This window comes from Eublepharis macularius, chromosome 5 (genome assembly GCF_028583425.1).
Source record: "Eublepharis macularius isolate TG4126 chromosome 5, MPM_Emac_v1.0, whole genome shotgun sequence".
Classification (NCBI taxonomy): Eukaryota; Metazoa; Chordata; class Lepidosauria; order Squamata; family Eublepharidae; genus Eublepharis; species Eublepharis macularius.
In genome coordinates this window covers 163,377,369-163,402,430 of record NC_072794.1, presented here as the reverse complement: position 1 = coordinate 163,402,430, position 25,062 = coordinate 163,377,369, and the positions used below count along the sequence as shown (strand labels likewise).

Genomic DNA, 25,062 nt, shown 5'->3' with positions numbered 1-25,062 from the left:
TAGATTAGATTATGGTAACTCCCTCTACGCAGGGCTTCCCTTGAGTCTGGTGTGGAGGTTGCAGCTGGTCCAAAATGCAGCTGCACGTGTTATTGCAGGAGTGCCAACTGGAGAACACAGAACATCTATACTGCGTCAGCTGCATTGGTTGCCAGCGGAGTACCGGATCAGATTCAAGGTTTTGATACTAACCTGTAAAGCCCTAAGCGGACTGGGACCAGCATATCTGCAGGACCGCCTCTCCATCTATAGCCTTATAACCAGCTGAGGTCACTTCCCAAACCACACCCCTTCCCAGACTCCACCCCCAACCTCCAGGAATTTCCCAACCTGGAGTCGACAACCGTATGCTGATCTCTCTGCTCTATAAAAGCCTATATTTCTACCAGTCATTTTGGATCATCTTCTCACATGGTTTTGTCCTCTCTCACACAACCTGTTAAGTCCTGCTTGAAGACCCCGTTCTTTTAGCAAAGCCTCCTCTGAACTTCCCTCTACCTGAACCTCCCCAGCCAAGAGCAGTCACTAGTGCTCCCCAAAACTGACACAATTTGAAGCCCCAGAGGTCTGTCTATTCAAGTCTATCCCATCTGATGATCAGGAACTGTAGCAGCTCACCAGCAGCCACAACCATCGTGCCCTGGCTCCTCCCATCGAAAAACGGAAATAACCGACACTCACCAAACAACAGGCCAGCGCACGACGGGGCCAAATCCTGCACGTTGACTGCAATGCCGCTGTTCAGGAAGAGGAAAGATACAAGTGTGGGAAGAAGCTAATTCAGCCAGCACTGTGGCTTTAAAAAGTAGCTACAGTACAGGATAACTAAAGCTAACTTATACCGAGTCAGACCACTCGTTGTAGATCTGCCTCACTACCTCCCATTCTGACTCGCAGCAGCAGCTATCCAAAGTCTCAGGTAAGGAAAGGTTTACCCCAACACTGGAAACTGGAGACCCTTTAACTGGAGAGCCAGGAAGCAAACATGGGAACATCCACAAGCAAGACAGGGGCTCTGGCAATGTAGGTGGGGTGGTGGTGGCGGCAGCGGCAATTATTAAGAAGAGATGTCTTATTTATCAGCTATTTCCTCTTTCCAGTAGCCTTCCCATTGCGTCTCCACAACCACCTTGTGAGGTGGGTCAAGATAAGAGACAAGGACTTGTCCAAGCCTAAACTTGATGTGAAAAAGGGGGTTTGAACACAGATCAACTTTCCCACTAAACCATACTGGCACACCTACATCCAGCAGGCTTTCTACATAAACGAGAGCAGGGCTCATTTTGAGGAGGAATGTGCCGGAATGCAGTTCCGGCAGTTCCCCAAAGAGGTCACATGTCAGGAGGCCCCGTCCACCTGACTCTCGGCCATTTTGGGCCCGTTTTGTCCTGGATTGGGGCCGAAACAGCTCGGATCGGGCCTCTGACAGGTGGTGGATCACTCTTCCACTCAGCAGCAGCCCGATCCTGACCATTTTGGGCCCCTTTTCAGCCATTTTCAGCCCCTTTTTGACATTTCGGGCCCAATTTTGGCCCTGAATGGTCAGGATTGGATCCGAAACAGCCAGGGTAGATGATGTCAGGGGGTGCAGCATATGCAAATGAGTTATGCTAATGACACACGTCTGGTGATGTCAAGGGGTGTGGCATAACCTAATGAGTTATGCTAATAAGTTATGCTAATGAGTTCCTCCCGCTCTTTTTCTACGAAATGACCCCTGGACGAGAGACTTTTGATGCACCTTACCTGTGGTTAAAACTCTGAAGTCCTATGCAAGCGGAAGCAAACACAACCGCTCTGCAGAAACTGGAGGTGTGACCGATGCACAAGGCGAAAATACTAGACACACCAGAGCCAACGACCTAAAAGCAACAACATCAGGATTAGACGATGTGGACAGAACATTACATGAACTATTTCGATATTTGCTGACAGCAGCAAGAGTGGCGAGGGCAAGCAAACCAAAAGAAGGAGAATGCCCAACGAGGGAAATTGGGAAGGACAAAATGTCAGAATAGGCGGTGATGGCAAATCTGACGAATTACATAAATAGGCCAATTAAAGAATTGGAAGAGAAATGGGGGAAGCTACTTTGCCTATAATGGATAAAATTTATAAGAGGCTTTAGTTCTGCAGATCTGAAAATGTTTGCACTGTGATATATTTGATAACTCGATTGTAAGATAATTAGTTATATAAAGATGATAGATTTTATAATATTAAAACACTGGCAAAAAGTCAACATTAGTACAGTTCTATAAAGTATAAGTAAAATGAAAATATTGAGTAGAAATAGGTTAGAAATCCTAATAGTACTTTATATTAAGACTCTCAACGGTTGTGATAATCAGTTATATTAAGTAATAAGCAGTGTTCGCGTTAACAGTTGTTTTTCTCTCTTTATTATTACTAGAATAACAAGTAGAAATAGGTTTGAACTTTGCATGTGATGCTTATTCTGGAAAAATATTCAACAGTTATTTTAATATCTATAAAGGTCATGACTCTGGTATTTTGTATTTTAATAATCCTTGTAGCACACAATTTCACATCTGCTCGTCCCCTTTTCTCCCCTTCTTTTCTGTACCCCTTTTTTTGCTTTAATAAAAAAAAGCCTATATCTATTTGATGTGTACATGTAACCACTATTCCAGGCAAGGGTGGCATAAGGCGCATACAACACCATTCTTACGCGAGCTGCATTGGTTGCCAGTGGAGTACTGGATCAGATTCAAGGTTCTGGTATTGACCTATAAGGCCTCGTGTGGACTGGGATCCGCGTATCTACGGGACCATCTCTCCCCATATATTCCCCAGAGGACACTCCAATCAGGGAACAAACAGCTGTTGGTGGTCTCTGGCCCCAAGGAGGCCCGCCTAGCCTTGACTAGAGCCAGGGCCTTTTCGGTCCTGGCTCCCACCTGGTGGAATGCTCTGTCTGCTGAAATCAGGGCCTGGCAGGACTTACTACCTTTTCGCTAGGCCTGCAAGACAGAGTTGTTCCGCCAGGCATATGGCTGAGGCTGGGCCTCCGCCGTCCTGGAAAAAAGGGGTGTATAAAACCCTCCCTGTGAAGGCTGTCCACCATCTTGTTTTAAATGTGTTGTTTTTAATGAATATGAATTTTTAATTGTATTTTAATTGTATTTTTAATATGTTGTTATCCACTCTGAGCCCGCTTGCGGGGAGGGCGGAATACAAATTTGAAATAAATAAATAAATAAATAAGTGTATGAACTAGCAACTTATCAACAAAAGACTTAAACTCTTGCAGTGAAGTTTCATTGAGAGCTGCTTGGCATTCCTTACAGGCTGTGATTGACCCAAGGTCACCCAGTGAGTTTTATGGCTGGACTGTGCTTTCAGCCTCAGTTTCCCTGGACCCAAGTGTCATAAACAGTCCATTCACACTAAGAACACCTGCGGATCTTCCCATACATGAAAATAGGTTCCTGTCCCCTTCCCCCAAACATCCATACCATGGGTTTTTTCCTTACCTGCATAAACTTACGAGTGGTGATTGTTTTATATCCTGAAAGCAAAAAAAAAAAAAGACTGTCAGAAAAACAATCCAATGTGAAATACAAATGAGGCACAGGCCCGGCTCCAAAGATGCTACTTATTTTATTTTACTTCATTTATACCCCACCTCTCTCCCCAAATCAGGTTTCATCATTCTTCTCTCCTCTATTTTATCCTCACAACAATGCTGTGACACAGAGCTAAGCTGCAAGGGATGAATTACACGAGGAGAAGCACACAAAGGGAGTCGCAATGTTAGCCGGGAAGCTGAGTTTTAAAAGAGATCGGCCGGCTTTGACAATTTCCCCTCTCTACAGAGCCAGGGAAGATCCCTGCTCAGAGGGTTTGTTATTTTCCTCTTTGCCTCTGGAAGACTCTGTCAGTTTCACCTCCCCTTCTAAGAGGTGAAGAGGAAATAAACCTTCTGAGGAGTGATCTTCCCTGGCTCTGTAGAGAGGGGAAATTGACAAAGCCTTCCGATCTCTTTTAAAACTCAGCTTCCCAGCTAACATTGTGATTTCCTTCACATGCTCCTCCTCGTGTAATTCGTCTCTCGTAGTTTGGCTCATAGAGTCTCTCTACATCTTACACAGGGATGCGCAAGTTACTGATTTTCTGTGTGGTCTTATAGTCAAGTGTACTCTGTCTTCCTAGCAGTGCATGTGTATCCACAATGGGAGAACAAGTGTAAGATCTTTCACTTGAGCGTCCTCATATAAGATATCTTGTGTAGAGAGACTCATAGGTTAGGCTAAGAGTGTGTGATTGATCACAGAATCATAGAATCATAAGGTTCAAAGGGATCTCTAGGGTCATCTAGTCCAACCCCCTGCACAATGCAGAAAATTCACAAATACCTCCCCCCCCCACACACACACAGTGACCCTTACTCCATGCCCAGAAGATGACAAAACACCATCAGGATCCCTAGTCAAACTGGTCTGTGGAAAATTGCTACCTGACCCCAAGGTGGCAATCGGCCTTACCCTGGGCATGTAAGAAGGGGCCACGAGAACTAAGGACTGATGTAACCCATTCTGCCCTCCCTCTCATGAGCTGCCCAGGTTCACAGAATCAGCATTGCTGTCAGATGGCCATCTAGCCTCTGCTTAAAAACTTCCAAAGAAGGAGAGCCCACCTATGGAGGTTTTTCCAAAAGTGGTCAATCAGCAAGCTTCTGTGGCAGAGCTGGAATTCAAACCTGGGTGTCTGAAATCTTAGTCAGACATTCTAACCATTGCAGCACACTGAGTCTCGAAACAGAGTGATATTCCACTACGGGTTATCAGGGGGGTGCAATGAGATTCTTTGCATTCTTTGTACTTATGTATTAAGTGATTCTTTGCACTTATGTATTAAGTCTACATACATAGAAACCACAGTAGAATGACTAAACACCAATCCCGTTCCTTCATGCCTGAACTTAAGCTTCCTTGTCTATGGAGGCACAGGTTGCAGCGGTTGTTTGATCCTCATTCTTCTATCTAAGACAGGCTCGACAACTTGTCCCCTACTTATCGACCCATGACCTTACAACAGTGATCCAGGCAACAGTCACCTCCAGATTAGACTACTGCAACTCACTCTACGCAGGGCTTCCCTTGGGCTTGATCCAGAAACTGCAGCTGGTTCAGAATGCAGCTGCACGGGTGGTTGCCAGAGCACCAATCATGGCTCATATAACACCTATCCTCCGTCAGCTGCACTGGTTACCGGTTGAGTACTGGGCCTGGTTCAAGGTTGTGGTGCTGACCTATAAAGCCCTATGCAGACTGGGCCCAGCATACCTTCGGGACCGCCTCTCCCCATATGTTCCCCGGAGGTAGCTTCGATCAGCCACTAAGCACTTGCTGATGGTCCCTGGTCCCAGGGAGGTCTGCCTGGCCTCTACCAGAGCCAGGGCCTTTTTTGTCCTGGCTCCGACCTGGTGGAACTCTCTGTCTAAGGAAACTAGGGCCCAGCAGGATTTGTTATCTTTCCGCCAGGCCTGCAAGACAGAGATGTTCCGCCAGGCATTTGGTGGGGGCTAGGCTGTCCTCTCACCGGCCATACCACTGAAGACCTTCCACCACCCATGCAGGAAAATGCTGTATTTCAATATTTTATACCCGCCAATTTTAATTGTTTTGATATAATGTTTTAATGTTTTTATAATGTTTTTACTGTTTTAAACTGTTGTTAAACCACCCTGAGCCCATCTGATGGGGAGGGCGGTCTAGAAATGTGATAAAATAAATAAATAAATAAGATATATATTTTTCTAAAACAAACTTTTTACTTAATGAGCACGCATGTGTGAGGGCTGAACTCATAATGTGCTGAGACCAGACAATCTGAGCACCTCCAGAACAGAAACATATTCTGTTTCTTCTCAGTCAAGTCCTGTTAGCAGGGCTACCAACTGCCTGGAGAAAAAATACCATGTACCTTAAACACAGGTGTAATGACATCTTTTTACCCAGTGATTTTATTTAATCTCCATTCCACGAAAAGCTTCGACGGCCCGATTCCCTTGCATGGTGCCTCTTATTAAAGGGTCAGGATATTTTCTCCAGGCCTTCTGGCAGCCCTATCTGTTAGTTACCACTAAGAAGGGGGTCTAAGCAGGAAGGAGACCCTGGTGTAGTCTCAAAGTGCAGTGCAAATGACTCCCCCTCCCAAGTTTTCACCCTACCAAAGTCGGACCATTGGTTCAACTAGCTCAGTATTACTTAGTCATTCTTTTGAGGAAGAAAGGGGTCTTTCCTGATGTGTGATACTGAAAATCTTTTAGTTGGCCATTCTAGGGATCAAGCCTAGGACAAGCTGAAGGCAAATCTGGTGTTCTTCCACAAAGCCATAGCTATATTTAAAGAAACACACTCTTAAAACGTGTATTAATTTGTTGCTTTATATATGCATGAGTAACACAATTAGGCTTGCCAGCTCTGGGTAGGGAAATTCCTGCAGAATTTGGAGGTGGGGCCTGGGGGGGGCTTGGAAGGTCGGTGGGCAGGCCTTAGCAGAAGCCATGCTGATTTTCCCTCAGCAGGCTTTGTTCCTCTATGCGCCTAATAAGCCCAAACTTTGATTATAGTTTCTATGAGCCTTACAGCCAAGTGCAAGATTTGAACCTGGGTCTAGTCTAGCACACTAACCACCACTCAATAGTTCGCCTCTTTGTCATTGGGAAAATAATACCATTCCCTTATTCCAGAAGAAAACCGCACCTGTTGAATTTCTGCTGCCTCCCATGCTGCCATATTGAACTAGTAAAGAGCAGAAGGACAAATTACCTTGACTGATAAACTGATCGGAAAGGAATCCACTGAAGAGACTTGATGGAATTGCCACCAGCCACGGAATGACGTTAAATATCCACCCCTGAAAGGAGTAAAGAAAAACACAGAACAATCACAAGTACTTTACTTTAAACAAAAGTCCTGGTTTTGTCCTACTTACTTTCCAAGGAGCTCAGGGCAGTGTGGCTTATTCATTTTATCATCACAACAACCCTGTGAGGCAGGCCAGACTAAGAGGGAGTGACGGGCTCAAAGTCACCTTACTAAGATTCCAGGCAGAGTGGGAATTTGAACGCAGGTCTCCAAAATCCCAGTCCAACACTGTAGCATCGTTCTTTTTTCTTTTTAAACCCAAAGGCTGTATAATTTGCAAACGGATGAAATCTGCTTTTGTCAGACCTTGGGGTTCTACCAAATTTTCTACTGTTTTCAGTTAAATGGCATTTTGTGTAACAAATTACACAAATGGAGCACAATAATTAGAAATGATCAATAGCAGAAGTCCAACACTCTAGCCACTTTGCTATGGTGCCTCTTATTACAATGTTGTTGTTGTTGTTGTTGTTTAGATTTATAACCCGCCCCTAAGAAAGCACTATTGCAATTTGAAAATAAATACCAAATTTGTTAGCTTTTCTTCGTCTCAACGAATGCTGTGAAACCCACCAGTATGAAGATTCGATATTGATTTGTACAAGAGTTCACTTGTAATTTGCATATGTGATCAGTAGGTGGTGCAGTTTTACCATACTCAGGCTTTCACCCAAAAGAGTTTGCATTTATTAAGCAACTTGCAAGGTGTAGAGTAGACAAACCTTCTTGTGCAAATCATGAGAGACAAACACTTAATTGACTGCTCTGTCTAATGTTGCCAGCACTTCTGTAGAAGGATACAGAACTCAACGGCGACATGATTTTATATAAAAATACAAGCGTGCCCTGAACCTAACACAGTCATAAATGAATATTGTTTGTATGTATCCAGTGTTTATCCTCCTCTTTAAATTCCAGCAGTTAAGATAAAATGCCAACACCTCAATCAGAGAAATCAGCACACAGAGGAAGCTGTTTTGAAGACACTCTGCACCTTGTCCCTGAAAGATCTTTTGAGTTTTACTTTTTGTCACAGGTGGAGAGGGAATAGTCAAAGCTGGTGAAGGAAGGAAGGAAGGAAGGAAGGAAGGAAGGAAGGCTCCCCCTTGCTCTTCATCACCCTTTCTCCAGGAACAGTTTTTTTTCCAAAAGAGAAGGATCGGTAAAGGGGCTGGTAGAAAAACCCTAAATTAAAGCAGGAAGCCACATCTATACTTGGTGGACTTTGCTGCACTTTACTTTCACTTCTCTCCTCTCTCTGATGCAACATGGACTTACTTTCGAATCAGGGAATGTTTCCTTGAAGAACGTCGGCAGCCAAGAGAGCAGGGTGAAAAAGGTACTTGCTGCAGATAGCTGAGCTACTATTACAGCCCTGATAATACACAACAGGAGAATGAATCAATAGATATGGCAGGTCAGCAATGTAACCCAAGCTAGAGGGAAGAGATGGGGGTGGGGGGCGGTATATAATCATGCAGAGAGTGAAAGTTCAACCCCATATCATTGGAACTGGTACTATCACTAGGACGAATTTCACAGCCCTGCTGTTATGGCTGCCAACTCTAACAGCTAAGCTCTAAGAGCTCTTTTAAAAGAGGTTGGAAGGCTTTCCTCTCTCTACTGAGCCAGGAGATCAGGGCTCAAAGGGTTTGTTAATTTCCTCTTTGCCTCTTAGAAGGGGAGGTGAAACTGACAGGGCCTTTGGGAGGCAAAGAGGAAATTAACAAACCCTCTGAGCAGGGATCTTCCCTGCTCTGTAGAAAGGGGAAACTGACAAAGCCTTCCAATCCCTTTTAAAACTCAGCTTCCCAGCTAACATTGCGACTCCCTTCACGTGCTCCTTCTTGTGTAATTTGTCTCTTGTAGCTTTGCTCTAAGTTGTGAAAATCCTGGAGATCTGGGGGTGGAACCTGAGGAGGGCAGAGTTTGGGGAGCAGAAGGACCACACCGGTGTATATAATTCCATAAAGCCCACCCTCCAAAGTGGCCATTTTCTCCAAGGGAGCTGATGTCTGTAGTCCAGAAATCAAGTGTAATTCTGGAAGATCTCCAGGCCTCATCTGGAGGTTGGCAACCATGCCGGTCCCACTAATGGTATTGTGATGGGGAAGGCTCTTTGCATCAGGGGTAAGCGCCACAGTTAGTGGAAGGGATCCTTAGGAACTAATCTTCCACCTAGGTTTTTCAAGCTTTCTGGAGTTACCACATGAGCTAGGAAGCTATCTTTATAAATTAAATCAAAAAAATCTTAGGATTCTGGACTGGCTATCAGAACCTCCTCATTTCTGACCGCCATCTTTGATTAGGGCTGAAAAGAAGCAAAATGCATCATAAGAGAAAACAAACTTTGTGAAATGCAAGAACTGGGGAAACTGCAGCTGTAACCGTGATTACGACTTACCAAACAGGGGGCTTTTTAAATAACTGTTTCCAAGGCACTTTGGACTGTTTCGATAAGGAGAGGCCCTTGGCTATGTCTTCTAATGGGATGATGAGTTCTGCACACAGGAAACAAAACACATCTAAGCTCACGATGGATAGTATTTACTGTGCTCATGCCCAGGTGTGTTTATGCGCAGAGTTATGTTTTTATCTCTTTGATGGTGTATAAAATGGTCACAGTTCTCTTTTAGCGCTTCATCTCTGCAGACCTGCCTCTAACCAGGAACTCAGAGGTTGCCTGCCAGAAGGATCAGCAGGGAGAAACTGCAGACACCCTCCGGCCTAGACAGCCACACTGCCAAGGAAATATCAAGAAAACTGGCCTCATTTGGACCAAGATGATAAACCTGTGGTGGTACCACCAGATTGCAGTTGGGGATTTTGTCAGAGAGCCCAGATAACGGAAGACAGCTGAAAGTCAGTAGTCTGGGGTCAAGTCAGTTGGGCCGAAGAACTTCCCGTGAGAACACTTTGTCTCCAAACCTGGTAGGGACTGAAATTTCACACCCTACAAACCTTTGTTTCCATATTGGCTTTTTTTGTTTGTTTCCTAGACTTTTATTTTCATAATTGAGACTTTTGGAACAACTTACAGTGCAATCCTAAACAGAGTTAACCCTGTTTAAGATCACTGATTTCAATTGACGTAGACTAGTGTAACTCTTTTTAGGATTGCACTGTCAATCTTCTAGTCCTCAGGAGGGTTGCCGCTCTGTAGGTGGGAGTTACTGCAATAAGCTAGAAAAACAGGAATCCCCTCCATAACTAACTAGTTACATTTAAGGCTATATATACAAGAATTAATACAATAGCTTATACCATACAGAAACTATTCAGTTATATTCATTCAGCTTTGCAGCCAATTACAGTGTCACCGTTCAGGATGAACAATATAAATATTTGAGCATAATAAATACACTCAATGGAGATAAAAACCCTATAAATAAGCACCATTCATTGACTTGAAATATAAATGACAGGTAAGTCCAAGAGTCCAATAAAGTGACTAAAGTGCAACTTCTTTCTTTTCTTGCTTTTAAGGGAGAAAAGGACGTTTTCCACGGCTCCTTTCGATGAGGAGCCAGCTTGACTGACCACCTCATTTCCAGAAAATTCTTTTTCAAGAACGTGCCGTTTCCAAACAGATTCTCCAGTGAAGTGTCTCCATTCTCCATCTGATCTCCAGAAGACAGAGATCAGTTTCCCTGGAGAAAATGGCTGTTTTGGGGGATGGACTCTATGATGTTATTTTTATTTTATTTTATTTACATTATTTATAGTCCATTTTTCTCACTGAGACTCAAGGCGGATTACACAGTTTGAATTTGAACACTCAATATCAAAGATATTTCAATAAACATGTAATAGATATATACATGCAAATTTGCAAAGATTGAAAACCCACTGAGCTCCAGCCCCTCCCCAAGCCCCACCCTCCCGAGGCTCCACCTCCTCCAGGTATCTCCAGGTATTTCCCAACCCAGAGCTGGCAGCCCTATCAATGAGGGCAATTGGCATTGGAACCACACTGTAGGCTTCAGGAAAACCAACCACTAAGAAACAGGTTTGTTTCAGCAGTAGGAACAGCGTGACGCACCTTTTTCATTCAGGAGATATTTGCACATGCAGTAGACCCAAAGCAACGTGAGCAGGCCTGAGAAATAGAAGACGCTTTCCCATCCATACCACTCCAGGAGGACGGATCCTGCTCCACCCATCACCAGTGTCCTGGAAGGGAAGAAAGGTTTAGGACATTTGCCATTCTATCAGCAGACAAAGAAACGAGAAAGAAGCAAGAAGGAGATTGACACGGACAGCCCAGACCACACACATCCACTCACAATAACGAGACTGAATTATTTGCTTGTGTTGGCTTTGTTGGATAGAAGGACGATTAAGTTAGGTTTACTGTGCCTTTCTATTATTTATACACCACCTTTAGTACACAGTGAAAAGGAGACAAAGAAGGAATGAAATCAGTTTGTGGTGTTATTTTTCTACAAGCAGTAACGGTAGAGTTGCCATCTTCCAGGTGGAGCCTGGATAGCTCCCAGAATTGCAACAGATCTCAAGTCCAAAGAGATCGGTTCTCCTGGAGAAAGTAGCTGCTTTGGAGTGTGGACTCTACGGCATTATATTTCGCTGAGCCCCACCCCCACTCCACCTAACCCTGGTTCCACCCTCCAAATCTCCACTATCCCAAATCAGAGTTGGCAAAGTTAAATAAATGGTGGCAGGAGAAGCGATATCTGATTCCCATATGGATGGGAGGCACAAATGGATATTTTTCACAGGTGGAACAAGAAGCCAATCTAAACATAAATGCACTCTGCCCCCCACCCCCCCAAAAAGTAGACCCTGCATATTTGTCACAATTAACATGATTGTTTTTAAAAATTTATTGATCAGGACTCAAAGGCACTTTTTCGTACTGTTCTCTTCTCTTCATTTTATCTTCACAGCAACAATTTTGTGAGGTGGGTTAGGCTGAAAGATTGCAGTGGGTCCAAGATTGGGTGCACAGCAGAGCTGAGATTTGAACCCAGTCCAACACTCTAACCGCTATACTATGCCAGCTTATCAGAAATTTTCTTTATAAAAATTCAGACATGTAGACTGTAGTCCAAAATCATCACAGGTTCTTCACCAAACGACACATTCCATTTCCTCCAGGCACATTTCCCGGTCAAGTTGAGAGTTACGTTCTTAAGTTCTGCACTTCCCATATAGATGTGTGTCCCAATTCAGATCAGGGCTGTGCTGCACAGAGATAGGGCTTAATCCTTCCTTCCGTGTAGTTTTTCTGACCTGAAATGGCCCTGGTGGATGCTATTTGCCCTGCTGTAGATTGCAATGTGCAGCTTATCAACACACATACAGCCCCCTAATGGAGTCAACAGTACAACCCAGGAACCTTCCAGGGCTGTTTCCACACTACTTACCTTCATCCGGAACGCCGCGGAATGCTGCGAAAAAAACACGGAAGATAGTGTCTTCTCGCACGAGTTTTGCGCAACATCTGGAATGCTGCAGAATGTCGCCAAAAAACCACGGAAGATAGTGTCTTCTCGCGCGAATTTTGTGTGACATCGCGCAAAACTCGCGCAAGAAGACGCTATCTTCTGCAGTTTTTTTGTGACGTTCCACGGCGTTCCGGATGAAGGTAAGTAGTGTGGAAACGGCCCAGGTCAGGAAAACGGCACAAGAGAACAGGGCTAAGCCCCTTCTCTCTGTGTATAATGGTCCCAATCCAAATAGGGTGCCCCATATGCCTGGGACACACAGAATTGCAAAACACACCTCTCCACCCGACCTGGGAACATCCCTAGGGAAAAGGTAATGTGTGGTGAAGTCCGCAGAAAACCAAGAATTCTGTCTGTTACTCGGTCAAGGCAGTCTCGGAAAGAAAAGATTGCTCGTGTAGCATTTGTCCCATATATCTTTACAGCCGTGCTATCTGCTCAAGGAAACTCACCCAACTTGAGATCCTGTTCCTACTGTGCTATAGGTGAATGCCCTTTCACTCTCCCGCACTTTCTGAGAAAACAAACTGGCCAGAGCAGGAAAGAAAACCCCTAAGAAAAGAAGAAAGAATCAGAAAGGGGTTATGGGCAGGGACTTCAAGCATCATACAGCACTTTTGGGTCCGAGGATCTTGCTTAAGGCTTTCCACAGAGGTAAATGGACATTACAGCACAGTTCTTTGCAGAGTTACTCTAATTTAACCCCCAAATCTGCACAGGACTGCATTATTGATTTCTACAAGAAGTTGCCCTGATCTGGATAGCCCAGATAAGCCTGATCTTGTCAGGTCTCAGAAGCTAAGCAGGGTCAGCCTTGATTAGTAATTGGATGGGAGACCTCTCACAAAGACAAGGGTTCCTGAAACAGGAAATGGCAAACCACCTGCGTTAGTCTCTTGCCTTGAAAACTCCATCAGGGGTTGCCATAAGTCAGCTATGACTTGAGGTCATTCTCCATCACCCCAGAGAAGTTGTACGGTTTGATAACATTCTTTTGCTGACAACTTTCCCTGTAACTGTTGTAATGGTTGTGAACATACTATTTTATTTGGTTTTACTGGCTTTAATTTTGGACACTTGTTTTAGTACGTTTTTGATTGTACTGTAAAGAAAATTCTTCGTTTAGATTTTCACTGGAAAGCACTTTGGAAATGTATTTTGAAAAGGAGAACAAAGCTGATTTCGGTAACATTCAGTAATGCACATTCAATGAGACACATTGGGTAGTTCCTTCAGTCAGGGAAGATTCTCAGATATGCTCTAACACAAAACATTTCACTTTCATTGGTGTGAACGCATTCAGCAAATCTATGGACTGTTGCCTTTTTATTTTTGGATGCTACAAGATCTGTTTGAAAAAGAATATGAGAGCACACAAAAAGTTGTATGACTGTATTAATACACATACCAATGGAATATGCATGGCCCATTTCGAGGGGGAATGCGCAGGAACACAGTTCCAGCAGTTCCCCCAAAGAGGTCACATGTCAGGTGGCCCCGCCCACCTGACTCTCGGCCATTTTGGGCTCGTTTCAGCCTGGATTGGGGCTGAAACGGCCCAGATCGGGCCTCTGACGGGTGGTGGATCACTCTCTCACTCAGCAGCGGCCCAATCCTGACCATTTTGGGCCCCTTTTTGGTCATTTTCAGCCCCTTTTTGCCATTTTGGGCCCAATTTCAGCCCTGAATGGCCAGGATTGGGTCCAAAACAGCCAGGATAGGTGATGTCAGGGGGTGTGGCATATACAAATCAGTTATGCTAATGACACACTTCAGGTGATGGCAAGGGGTGTAGCATATGCTAATGAGTTCCTCCAGCTCTTTTTCTACAAAATGACCCCTGGGAATACGTACATGCAAATCAGTTAGTATCCTATGATGAATGGTTGGTCCTCATTCTGAATATTTGAACATAGATTTTTGAGATTCTTGCTGTATTAGGAAAGGGACTTCAGCACTTTTGGGTCCGAGGATCTTGCTTAAGGCTTTCCTCAGAGGTAAATGGACATTACAGTACAATTCTATGCAGAGTTTCTCCAGTTTAACCCCACAATCTGCACAGGACCGCATTACTGATTTCCTAGAGAAGTTGTACTGTTGGTTAACATTCTTTTGCTGACAACTTTCCCTGTAACTGCTATAAGGAATGTGAACATAATAACATACTTTGTAAACCACTCTGAGTGGGCATTAAGTGGACCTGAAGGATGGTATATAAATCGAATGTTGTTATTTTATTTTATTTGGTTTCATTAGTTTTGATTTTGGACACTTGTTGTTTTAGTCTGTCTTGGGAAAGGGGTCATCTGAGCAGCCACCATCTTTTTTACATCTTCTTGACAGTGTTGTTGGCACCAGAGAATCCTTCTCTGCCATAAAATGAGATAAATTGCCGTAAATTGTGAGGGGCTGTGGTGGCTCAGAGGTAGAGCATCTGCTTGGCATGCAGAAGGTCCCAAGTTCAATCCCGGGCATCTCCGGGTGATATGAAAGACTTCTACCTGAGACCCTGGAGAGCAGCTGCCAGCCTAAGTAGACAATACCAACGGTGATGGCCCAAGGCTCGGACTCAGTGTGAGGCAGCTTCATGTGTTCATAACTGGCCTCCTGCCCAAGCAGATCGTCTTACCTTGCAAGAGCCCCATGAGGAACCGGGAGATGGTCATAAGAATGAGGTGGGCAGAGCCGAGGTAGATGAGCAGAGGGGTGAGGGCAGTAATGGACCCCCAGGCCGACGCGGAGAGGAGGAGCACTTTCTCTCCTCCTATCCTAGAAGACAGAAGAGAATCAGGGCATGTCCACAAAGGGGCTTCCCACCCTTCTGAGTTGGTGCTGGGATGCAGGAAGCAGTGCCTCAGTGAGATAAAGAGGATTGGTGCAGCATGCAGGGCCGGCGCCAGGGGACCGCTTCCGGTCTGCTCTTGTACACACAACATGTGCACACACAAAGCACATGCGGGGCAGTGGGCAGCTGGGCGGGAGGGCTGCCCGCTCAGACTGTCCTGCGCTGCCGCTGCTGGCGTGTGCTCCCAGCCAGGCACAGCGGGTGGCTGGGGAGGTGCGCGTGTGTCCTCCCAGCCCTCCTACTCCATTGCTCTGCGCGCCACCCTGGAAGCCTGCCACGCCTGGCCCGTGGCTGCTGCTCCCGGCCGGGGGTGCGTGCTGGCAGCGGTGGCAGTGCGGGAGGGCAGGGAGGCTGCAGTAGCTGTGGACCAGGCGTGGCAGGTGGTCAGGGTGGCGCGTGGGTGGCTTCCCATCCTTCCTGTTCAGCCGCCCATGAGCTGCTGCCGCCAGCTCCACAGTGTGCGCCCTCACCTCTGGCGCCCCCTCTGGTGCCTCAGCGCTGGAGGTGGTTGCCGGACCTGCCTCAATGGAAGCGCCGGCCCTGGCAGCGTGAGAGTTGTGTTAGAAAAGGAGGACTCAGCACTGTCCCTTTCGCCAGGTTTCAGAGGGGGACAAACCAGAGAGTTAGAAAGACAGAGACATTACCTCCCCTGATAATCCCTTGAGAGCCCAAAAGAAATCTGCTAAAAATCAGTAAGTCTGTCGTACATAAAAAATGACCTCAGCAATTTTTTTTTCTTTCAGAGCCTTCACCTGGCATCTAAAAGCTAGTAAATTTGATGTCGGGCGAAAATCTCTGGGGAGGGAGCTCAACAACTTGATCACCACAAAAAGACCACAACAGAGCCTCCCAGGAAGACCCTAACAGGTTTTTTCGGGGGGGGGGGGGCAGTTAACTGGATTTTCTTTGCTGCAAAGTGAAAACAGGCCTCTGATTTTAGCAGGTCTATCAGAAGACACTTTGAGTCGCTTATTAAATAATTGAAATTTGATACGGGATCATTAAAATCCCAGAGTAAACGTTCAGATTGTGGACAGATTTCAAGGCAGTATTTGACAGTTGACATCTAATAGTATTTCTCCTTTGACAGTTGACATACAATGGAAACTTGTAATTGTTTGATAGTTACTTGATGCAAGGGTTTTTAGCATTTGACAGCCAAAAGCTGCAGAGATTTACTGTTTGATGCCTAGCAAACAAAGCGATGATCGAACATCCAGTGCTACAGGAGCCTTCTCTGTGGCCTCTTTGGAGGGGGTGGATCATATTTCCCCAGGCCTTACGCTGGCCAGTTGAAGAACACAGGAGCAATCTCAGCCAGAACCTCTAGAGGGTTGAACAAAAGTACTGAATCATCACCAGAGGGGTAGCCAGGGCTTTTTTTCAGTTCCATCCCCTCTTGAAAATGGTCACATGGCTGCTGGCCCTGCCCCCTGATCTCCAGACAAAGGGGAGTTTAGATCGCCCTCCACGCCGCTGGCACTGCAGAGGGCGATCTAAACTCCCCTCTGTCTGGAGATCAGGGGGTGGGGCCACCGGCCATGTGACCATTTTTGCCGAGGGCGATTTAAACTTTAAAAAACTCCCCCCTTGTTCCAGCTGACCCAAAGTGATGTCATTGCACAGTCTGAGGGAATGTGCACACACCTTGCGCATGCGCATATGGTACCAGGGGCACCACCTCCTGCCAGAAGTTGCCCCCTGTGCTGGCAACCCACTGAGTTCCACCACCTCTTTTCCCAGAAAAAAAGCCCTGGGGGTAGCTATGTTAGTCTATTGCAGAAAAATAAAACAGCCCAATGGCACCTTGAAGACTAACAGCATTTCTTTGCATTTACTTCTGGCTACTTCATTACACTTTTGCTTATCTGCACTCCACAAGAGGCTGGGACCTCTGATCTCTCTCGCCACCCATCAGGTGTGTGTAGCAACCTAATCCATTCCAATCCCTTACACAGAGAATTACACGTGAAGATTTTATGATCTACAACCAACCTCTCTCTGTCCCCGACTCGTCCTCCCCCTCTCTTCGGGTAATTTTCTTTATGAATGTGTGCAAAATAATTTCCTTCCAACATGCATCTGAAGAAGGGAGCTGTAACTCATGAAAGCTCATGCTGAATTAATTGTATACATATTTTTACTTCAAGCAGCTTATATCATTCTCCTCGCCTCCTTTTTCCCCCTCACTCTGTGAGATGGGTTAGGCTGAGAGTATGAGTATCTCTACACAAGACTTCTTCCATGAGGATGCTCAAGTGAAAGGAGATGCGATGTTAGCTGGGAAACGTAGTTTAAAAAGACAGAGCCAAAGGCGCTGTCAATTTCGCCTCCCCACACTAGCATGTTTTCAAAAGACAGAGCTGGCAGAGATCCCTCCTTGGAGGGGAAGATGAAATTAACAAACCCTCGCTCTTTCTCTTCCCTCCTCTTTCTCTCTCCCCCACCCGTTCCTTTCTTCCCTTCCTCCGTCAACACCAGCCAAAGGTGGAGCTTTGCTGCAGTGCGGCGCAGAACGTCAAAAACCTCAATTTGCAACTTCGCATCTTGGCTGGACTTTTGGAGCAGCTCAAAAGAAAAGGGGGAGAGAGAGAGAGAGAGAGAGAGAGAAAGAAAGAAAGAAAGAAAGAAAGAAAGAAAGAAAGAAAGAAAGAAAGAAAGAAAGAAAGAAAGAAAGAAAGAAAGAAAGAAAGAAAGAAAGAAAGAAAGAGCCTTTCTCGGTGCAAAAGAGGGAGGGGAGAAGAGGGGAAGAAGAAGGAAGGGAGGGGGAGAAAAGTGTTGCTCGCCACGGTGACTGCCCAGATCCGCTGCCCTGGGGAGGCGGCGAAGAGGGGTGCGTGTCTAGTCAAGGGCTTGCCACAGCCTCATAGCCAGCGACACTCTCTCTCTCTCTCTCTCTCTCTCTCTCTCTCTCTCTCTCTCTCTCTCTCTCTCTCTCTCTCTCTCTCTGTGCATCTTTTAGAAAGAGCCAGCAGAGATCGCTCCTCAGAGGGTTTTGTTAATTTCATCTTTGCCTCTGAGGAGCCATCTCTGCTACCCTAGCATAGAGAGGTGAAAACTACCCTAGCATAGAGAGGTGAAACTACCCTAGCATAGAGAGGTGAAATTGACAGAGCCTTTGGCTCTGTCTTTTTAAACTACGCTTCCGGGCTAACATTGCATCTCCCTACACTTGAGCGTCCTTGTGTAAGAAGTCACGTGTAGAGAGGTTCTCAGTGATAGGCCTACAGTCACCCAGCGAGCTTTCATGACATAGCAGGAAATTAAACCTGGGACACCGAGATCTCAGTTCACCACTCTAGTCACTACACCACACCGGTTCTTTAATCTTTAAGGTGCCGCCAGACTTCCATTTTATTTTTGAATCCTCACACACAGCTTAACACCACCTTCTTCCACCACAACTGATTTTAATTGTGAATTATTTTGTTCTCATTGTAAACCCCATAGGAGCCATCATAGCTAAAAGGCAATCCATACAGCAAATAATAAACTAAATATTTTCAAAATCCGGGTGTTAAAATTGAACATTTCAACAAATTTCAAATGACGGCGAATACATATTTCAGCACTAGGGTGGTCATAACATGGGGAAATGCTGTTGTTTTCCATACCGGTCGCTCAGGTGCCCTCCAATGATCTGGGTTAAACAGTAGCCCCAGAAAAAGCTGCTGAGAACTATGCCGGACTGCTTCTTGTCCCAGTCAAAGCGAGCGCTCATGGCTACCGCACAGATGGGCATAGCAACCCTTGCACAGTACAGCAAGCAGGTTCCGAGCAGCAGCATCATAGTCCATATTCGAGATTCAGGCCTGCAAAAAAGTCAAGGAAAAAATTAAAATAATTAAAAAAAAATAAAGATACTAGAAAGTAGGCAAGTCTTCAAGATTTATAAGATCGTAAAAAGTATTCCAAGCCTGCTGGAAAAGGCTAACAATGACCTTTTTGCCAGAATTTAACACATCCTAAGCACAGGTTTTGGTCTTAGGTCCAGAATTCTGTAACCAGGAACCAGCTTTTTCAAAAGAGAGACAGAGACAGAGACAAAGAGGCAGAGACAGAGAGAGAGAGAGAGAGAGAGAGAGAGAGTAGGATTGCCAGCCTCCATTTGGGGGCTGGAGATCTCCTAGAATTACAACTAGGGATTCCAGGTGCCCTGGTGGGGGCAGGGGATCCCCCACTCCCATCCTCAGCCTCCTGCCACCACTCACCTGGCAGGCAGGGGGAAAGGTGGGGGAACAGGCCTCCTGGGAGTGCTCCCAGGGCAGTGCAATGATGTCATTCCCACACGTGCTGTCATCACATCGCCCTGATGTCATGCCATCAAAGCGAGTGATTTTTGTACCTTCCACCGCCCTCCTCCCTACCGAGTGACAGCACCTGGAAGCTGAGGAGTACTATAACTTGTGTGGCTCATGTTAATAAAAATACTTAGCATTTCTGAAGCACATTTCTGTTCTTTCAAAACATTTCACAACAAACCCTGTAGGGCGTTTCGATGTCACATCCCCCCATTTCTATTCAGAACAGCAGCAGCATAAAAAAAATTAAAACTCCACAGCATCTCAGGTGGTGTTACATCTAGGAATTGCAGGAAACTCTATGGTTGCTGGAAACTCTATGGTTTTATTGGAAGTGACGTTACACCACAGCCCACATTGAAGCCCTGCATATCTCCTCCCATTGCCGTCCCACCAGTTGCCAGGCACTACCTGGTAACCCTAAGGCCAGAATTGGTATCATTCAGTCTCAAATAGAAAGCTGCAGCTGGCTTGTTTTAAGGCCAGCTGGTGGCAGAGGTGAAATTTGAACCCAGAACATTTCAGTTCACAACCCAGTTGCTCTTGGAGCATGCAACTGTCATATTCCCTGCATTCCTTCCTGCTTGTTACATCTAATCTGAGTCACATTGTATAATGCAGGCAACACAGGTTAGTCAGGTTTCCTTCAGGGCCTCCGCATGCCCGACTGGTCTCTACCTCCCAGTGCCACAGCAGTGTCGCAGCCACACCAACTCCTCACATTGTCACAGGCCTTCGAAGGATTTGTCACTCACCCGTCATTCTAACACGAGCTGGCACATTTTCTCCAGCAGTGAAAGAACCAGCAACGCTGACAATAACTTGGCGTGACTCAGAAGCCTTTTGCTACAGGCGAAGGGAGAAACCTCTGTTGTGCCACCTGCAAACATGGTTATTGGCAAGAGATGCCCTTTCCGGCAAGGGTTGCCAGCTTCCAGGAGGGGTCTGGATCTCCCAGAATTGATCTCCAGACTGCAGAGCAAAAATGGTTGCTTCGGAGGGTGGATTCTACAGTATTATATCCCGCGGAGGCCCCTCCCATCCCCATACTCTGCCCTCCCTCAGACTTCACCCCCACATCGCCTTGAATTTCCCAACCTGGCACAGGTAACCCTGTCTCCAACAGCTGGAACGGAACAAAATTGATCCACCACCTTAACTGAAATTCGTTTGAAATGGAATGGAATGCCCCTCGAAGTGAGAGAAATTTACAACCCTTAAACAAACAAATCAGCTTGTATTTTCCACTGGAAAAGTCAAATATTTCAAGGCTGCCCACCAAAAACCCTCTATTAAGCAATCTGAAATTTCAAATAGTAACTGCATCTAACCCCGATCTTGTGTCCCAGCTCACATAAACGTATATCGCTCTTAATAACAGGGCTTTTTTTCTGGGAAAAGAGGTGATGGAACTCAGTGGGTTGCCCTCGGAGAAAATGGTCACATGGCTGGTGGCCCCGCCCCCTGATCTCCAAACAGAGGGGGGTTTAGATTGCCCTCTGCGCCGCTCGGTAGCATGGAGAGCAATCTCAACTCCCCTCTGTCTGGAGATCAGAGGGTGGGGCCACCAGCCATGTGACCATTTTCAAGAGGTTCCGGAACTCCGTTCCAGCTGAAAAAAAGCCCTGCTTAATAATAATAATTATCCATTCTTCTTGTACAGCATAACCCCCACTCACCCACCCAAAACACTCCAGGCAATTTATAATGACAATAAACAAAATAAAAGGAGTGGGCAGGCCATTTTGTAATACTTAAAATACTTAATAACCTGTAATACTTAAAAACCTGTCATAAGCAAAATGCATTATTTAATATAAGAAAAGCAGTTTTCGGTTGGCTAGGATCAGCGGGGGGGGGGGAGTGACTTTCAGACTTTAGGATCCTAACTTACAAAGAGATGACTGCATTTAGGCTTGCTATGATCCGAGCTCGGAGGACGCAGCTTCATCCAGTTCAGCTAGCTAGGGCAGGAGATACAGATGCCAGCTTTGAGGTGGGAAATTCCTGGAGATTTGGGGGAGGAGTCTGGGGAGGTCAGGGTCTGGGAGAGGGAGCAACCGTTGAAAACACTCCAGACATTTTATAATGACAATAAACAAGATAAAATGAGCAGGCAGACCATTTGGGGGGAGGCAGGCAGGCAGGCTAGGGTTTGAGGAAGGAAGGAACCTCAGCAGGGTATAATGCCTTACAGTCCACCCTCCAAGGCAGCCATTTTCTCCAGGGGAAATGGTCTCTGCCTTCTGGAGATCAGTTGTAATTCCAGGAGATCTCCAGGTCCCACCTTGAGGTTGGCAACCAGGTTTGATACCAGAGAATTCTTTTCGGCTTCTGAAGAGAAGAGGGTGTACCAGTGTCAGCTCCTGCGACTGCCGGGCTTTGAAAAGCTTCTGGATTGGTCAGGCCTGGTATGAATATCACAAATCTGGTCTTTTGTACTTGCCTGGTGGTGGTTAATAATAATGATGATGATGATGGTGATGATAATGGTAATGATAATAGATTTATATACTGCCCTTCAGAACGACTTAACACTCCACTCAGAGCAGTTTACAAAGAATATATTATTGTCCCTACAACAACAATCACCCTGTGAAGTGGGTGGGGCTGAGAGAGCTCTGAGAGAGCTGTGACTAGCCCAAGGTCACCCAGCTGGCTTCAAGTGGAGAAGCGGGGAATCAAACCCAGTTCTCCAGATTAGAGTCCCGTGCTCTTAACCACTACGCTAAACTGGCTCTCTGGCAGTGCTTTCTGCTAAATGCATTTTCTACTCTTGAGGGAGCCTAGGGTGGAGAACACGACGTTTAGGTCTGGAATTAGGATATAACTACCACAGCCCTTTCCCTGGCATGATATTTTTATTTGTTTACTTCATTTATAACCTTGTGATGGAAATGTCTTCATGCTTCCTGCTATCATGCCACTAGATTCAATCCAGCATTCAGAATTTGCAGAGCAATCCTGTGGTTAAGTGGTTGGGCTGTGAATCGGCACACTGCTAGTTCGAATTCAACTACTGCCATGAGCTCAGCAGGTGGCCTTGAGTAAGCCACTCCTCTCAGCCCCAGCTCCCCAGCTATATTGTGGAGATAATAACAATGTTTTCACCACTCTGAGTGGGACAATAATCTGTCTAGAAGTGCGGTATATAAGTGCAGATATTATTTATCTTCATTGGGATAAGAACAGAGTAACTGAATAAATGACAAAACTGAGGCGATTGTACTTTGGTCACATCATGAGAAGACAAGATTCTCTGGAAAAGTCAATAATGCTAGGAAAGGTGGAAGGCAGTAGGAAAAGAGGAAGGCCTGAAACAAGATGGCTGAACTCAATAAAAGAAGCCCTGTCCTCCAGTTTGCAGGATCTGAGCAAGTCTGTTAATGATAGAACATTTTGGAGGTCTTTCATTCATAGGATCATCATAGGTCGGAGGCGACTTGACGGCACATAATACACACCCACAACTGAATAAGAGTTCACAGTTAAGCATAATGGAAGTATAACAGAGGGGGAAGCACTGCTCCACGAAGAAAAGAGCCTGTTCCATTTTTTAAAATCTTAACTGAATCTGTTTCCCCGAGTCCCATAGAATTCTAAATGCTCATGAAATTAACTGTACCAAATTAGAAGCAGTGAGTGGTATAGTTAATTTCATTCCTTAGGGAAATGATCTGTCTTTCCTTTTTCCCTTTTACTTCTACATTCGTCTCTTCCAAGCTTGCCGGGCCAACCCATCTACTAAATACACTAGATGATTACCTAGGTGCCAGAGGTGGAGGAGCGCTAACCAGTTCTATCACTGCCCCAACCGCACACCGGCACCGTTGGATCTGCCCCAGATGGCACCCCCAGCCTCAGTGGGTGGCCTGCAGGGAGACTTCCTGCTATCCCTCCTTCCATCGGCTGGGCCTGGTGGGACTTCTTCTGCCTTCCTTCTGGTTAGCCTTTTTCCTCCTTCCATCCCCCAGAGTATGAGGGAAGAGAAAGGTAAGCAGTGACTTGCTCATAGTGCAAGAAAAGGGTGAAAGATCTGCTGCCTTGAGCCGTTTCTGCACAGCCCGTTGTTCCTGCCCTCTTCCCGCTTTAGGTCCGGGTTTTGCGGAGTTGCCCTTACAATTCATCTTCCACATGCAGTACCCACAAGCACTTAATTTTCGTTGTGATGTTGCAGGAAAGCCTCCAAACAGTCCCCCCTCCCCCAAAAGCGCCCGTCCTCCTTTGAATTTTTTTTTTTACTTTGCACATGCGTGATTGCATGCAGCAACTATTGCAAGCAGGCTTCTGCAGCTGAACGGAGATGTGAAGAAGGAAGAGAAAGAGTTTCTGGGGAACAACTGGGCAGAGATTGTGAGGAGTAGGAGGTTTCTTCAGAAACGCTTCAAATTCATATGCCAGAAAATGCAAAACCCCCCCAAAAAAACACTAGAAACCAGAACAGAAGAAAACATTGGAGCGAGTGCAGGCCCGGTAAAGATGCAGAAAACCTGGTAACAAAACAATATGCACGTTTGGCATATTGGTCCGAGAGTGAACTGTACTGATAAGGATGTACAGAAATGGCCCAGGACTCCAAAAGTCAGTTGGCTACCTTGGTTGGTATGTTTGTTCCCAGGGCTCATTTTGATGGGGAACATGCCGGAACACAGTTCCGGCAGTTCCCCAAAGAGGTCACATGACAGGTGGCCCCACTCACCTGACTCTCAGCCATTTTGGGCCTGTTTTGGCCTGGATTGGGACCAAAACAGCCCAGAGTGGGCATCTGACAGGTGGTGGATCACTCTCCCACTCAGCAGTGGCCCAATCCTGACCATTTTGGGCCCTTTTTTGGCCCTTTTCGGCCCCTTTTTGCCATTTTGGGCCCAATTTTGGCCCCGAATGGCCAGGACTGGGTCCAAAACAGCCAGGATAGGTGATGTCAGGAGGTGTGGCATATGCAAATCAGTTATGCTAATGACACACTTCCGGTGATGGCAAGGGGTGTGGCATATGCTAATGAGTTCCTCCTGCTCTTTTTCTATGAAATGACCCGTTTGCTCCTAACAAAACACAGCTGTCCTACAATATGTTCTCAGTCCATTCAGAGTATACCTCAGCAGCTGCAGCATATGAAATAGCAGCTTGTGCTCTTCATGGGGCCTCAGTATTCATGTAAGAGCATTTATTGGCATACTCACAATGGACAAGGTACATCTCCCCGCACACAGAGATACAGTCATTCAGGGATCGAAATTCTACCAACCCTAAATACTAGAGAATGGCAAACCAAATCACACCAATACAACTTTTGTATTTTTAAAAAATCGAGACAAAATAATGGAAAGAATTTACCGATGACAGGTAACAAAAATAAGGACAGGTGGCATATATAGTCTCGGAACAAAACACAGGGGCATTCCATTCATTTATTCAAGATTGCGTGCTATGCAGGATACTTGAATGCATTCTTCCCCGTAGCTTCTATCCGCCTGCCTGAACACAACTACGCACAAACATAATTGAATCATTAACTAGCCACATGTAGACAAAACCTTTTTCTGAAGAATTAT

General features: G+C 45.7%; 1 protein-coding gene across 1 annotated transcript in view; it reads right to left on the bottom strand.

Moving 5' to 3' along the window:
- The window catches only part of SLC17A9 (solute carrier family 17 member 9), a 35,543-nt gene that overhangs the window by 2,038 nt on the left and 8,443 nt on the right, over positions 1-25,062 (bottom strand). The window contains exons 2-11 of the mRNA XM_054981033.1: positions 18,824-19,021; positions 14,994-15,133; positions 12,817-12,916; positions 10,939-11,069; positions 9,301-9,397; positions 8,175-8,271; positions 6,798-6,885; positions 3,498-3,532; positions 1,747-1,862; positions 682-737 (exon numbers count right to left, since the gene is read on the bottom strand). Of these exons, the coding sequence (XP_054837008.1) occupies positions 682-737; positions 1,747-1,862; positions 3,498-3,532; positions 6,798-6,885; positions 8,175-8,271; positions 9,301-9,397; positions 10,939-11,069; positions 12,817-12,916; positions 14,994-15,133; positions 18,824-19,021 (1,058 nt within the window). The remainder of the gene's footprint in view (positions 1-681; positions 738-1,746; positions 1,863-3,497; positions 3,533-6,797; positions 6,886-8,174; positions 8,272-9,300; positions 9,398-10,938; positions 11,070-12,816; positions 12,917-14,993; positions 15,134-18,823; positions 19,022-25,062) is intronic.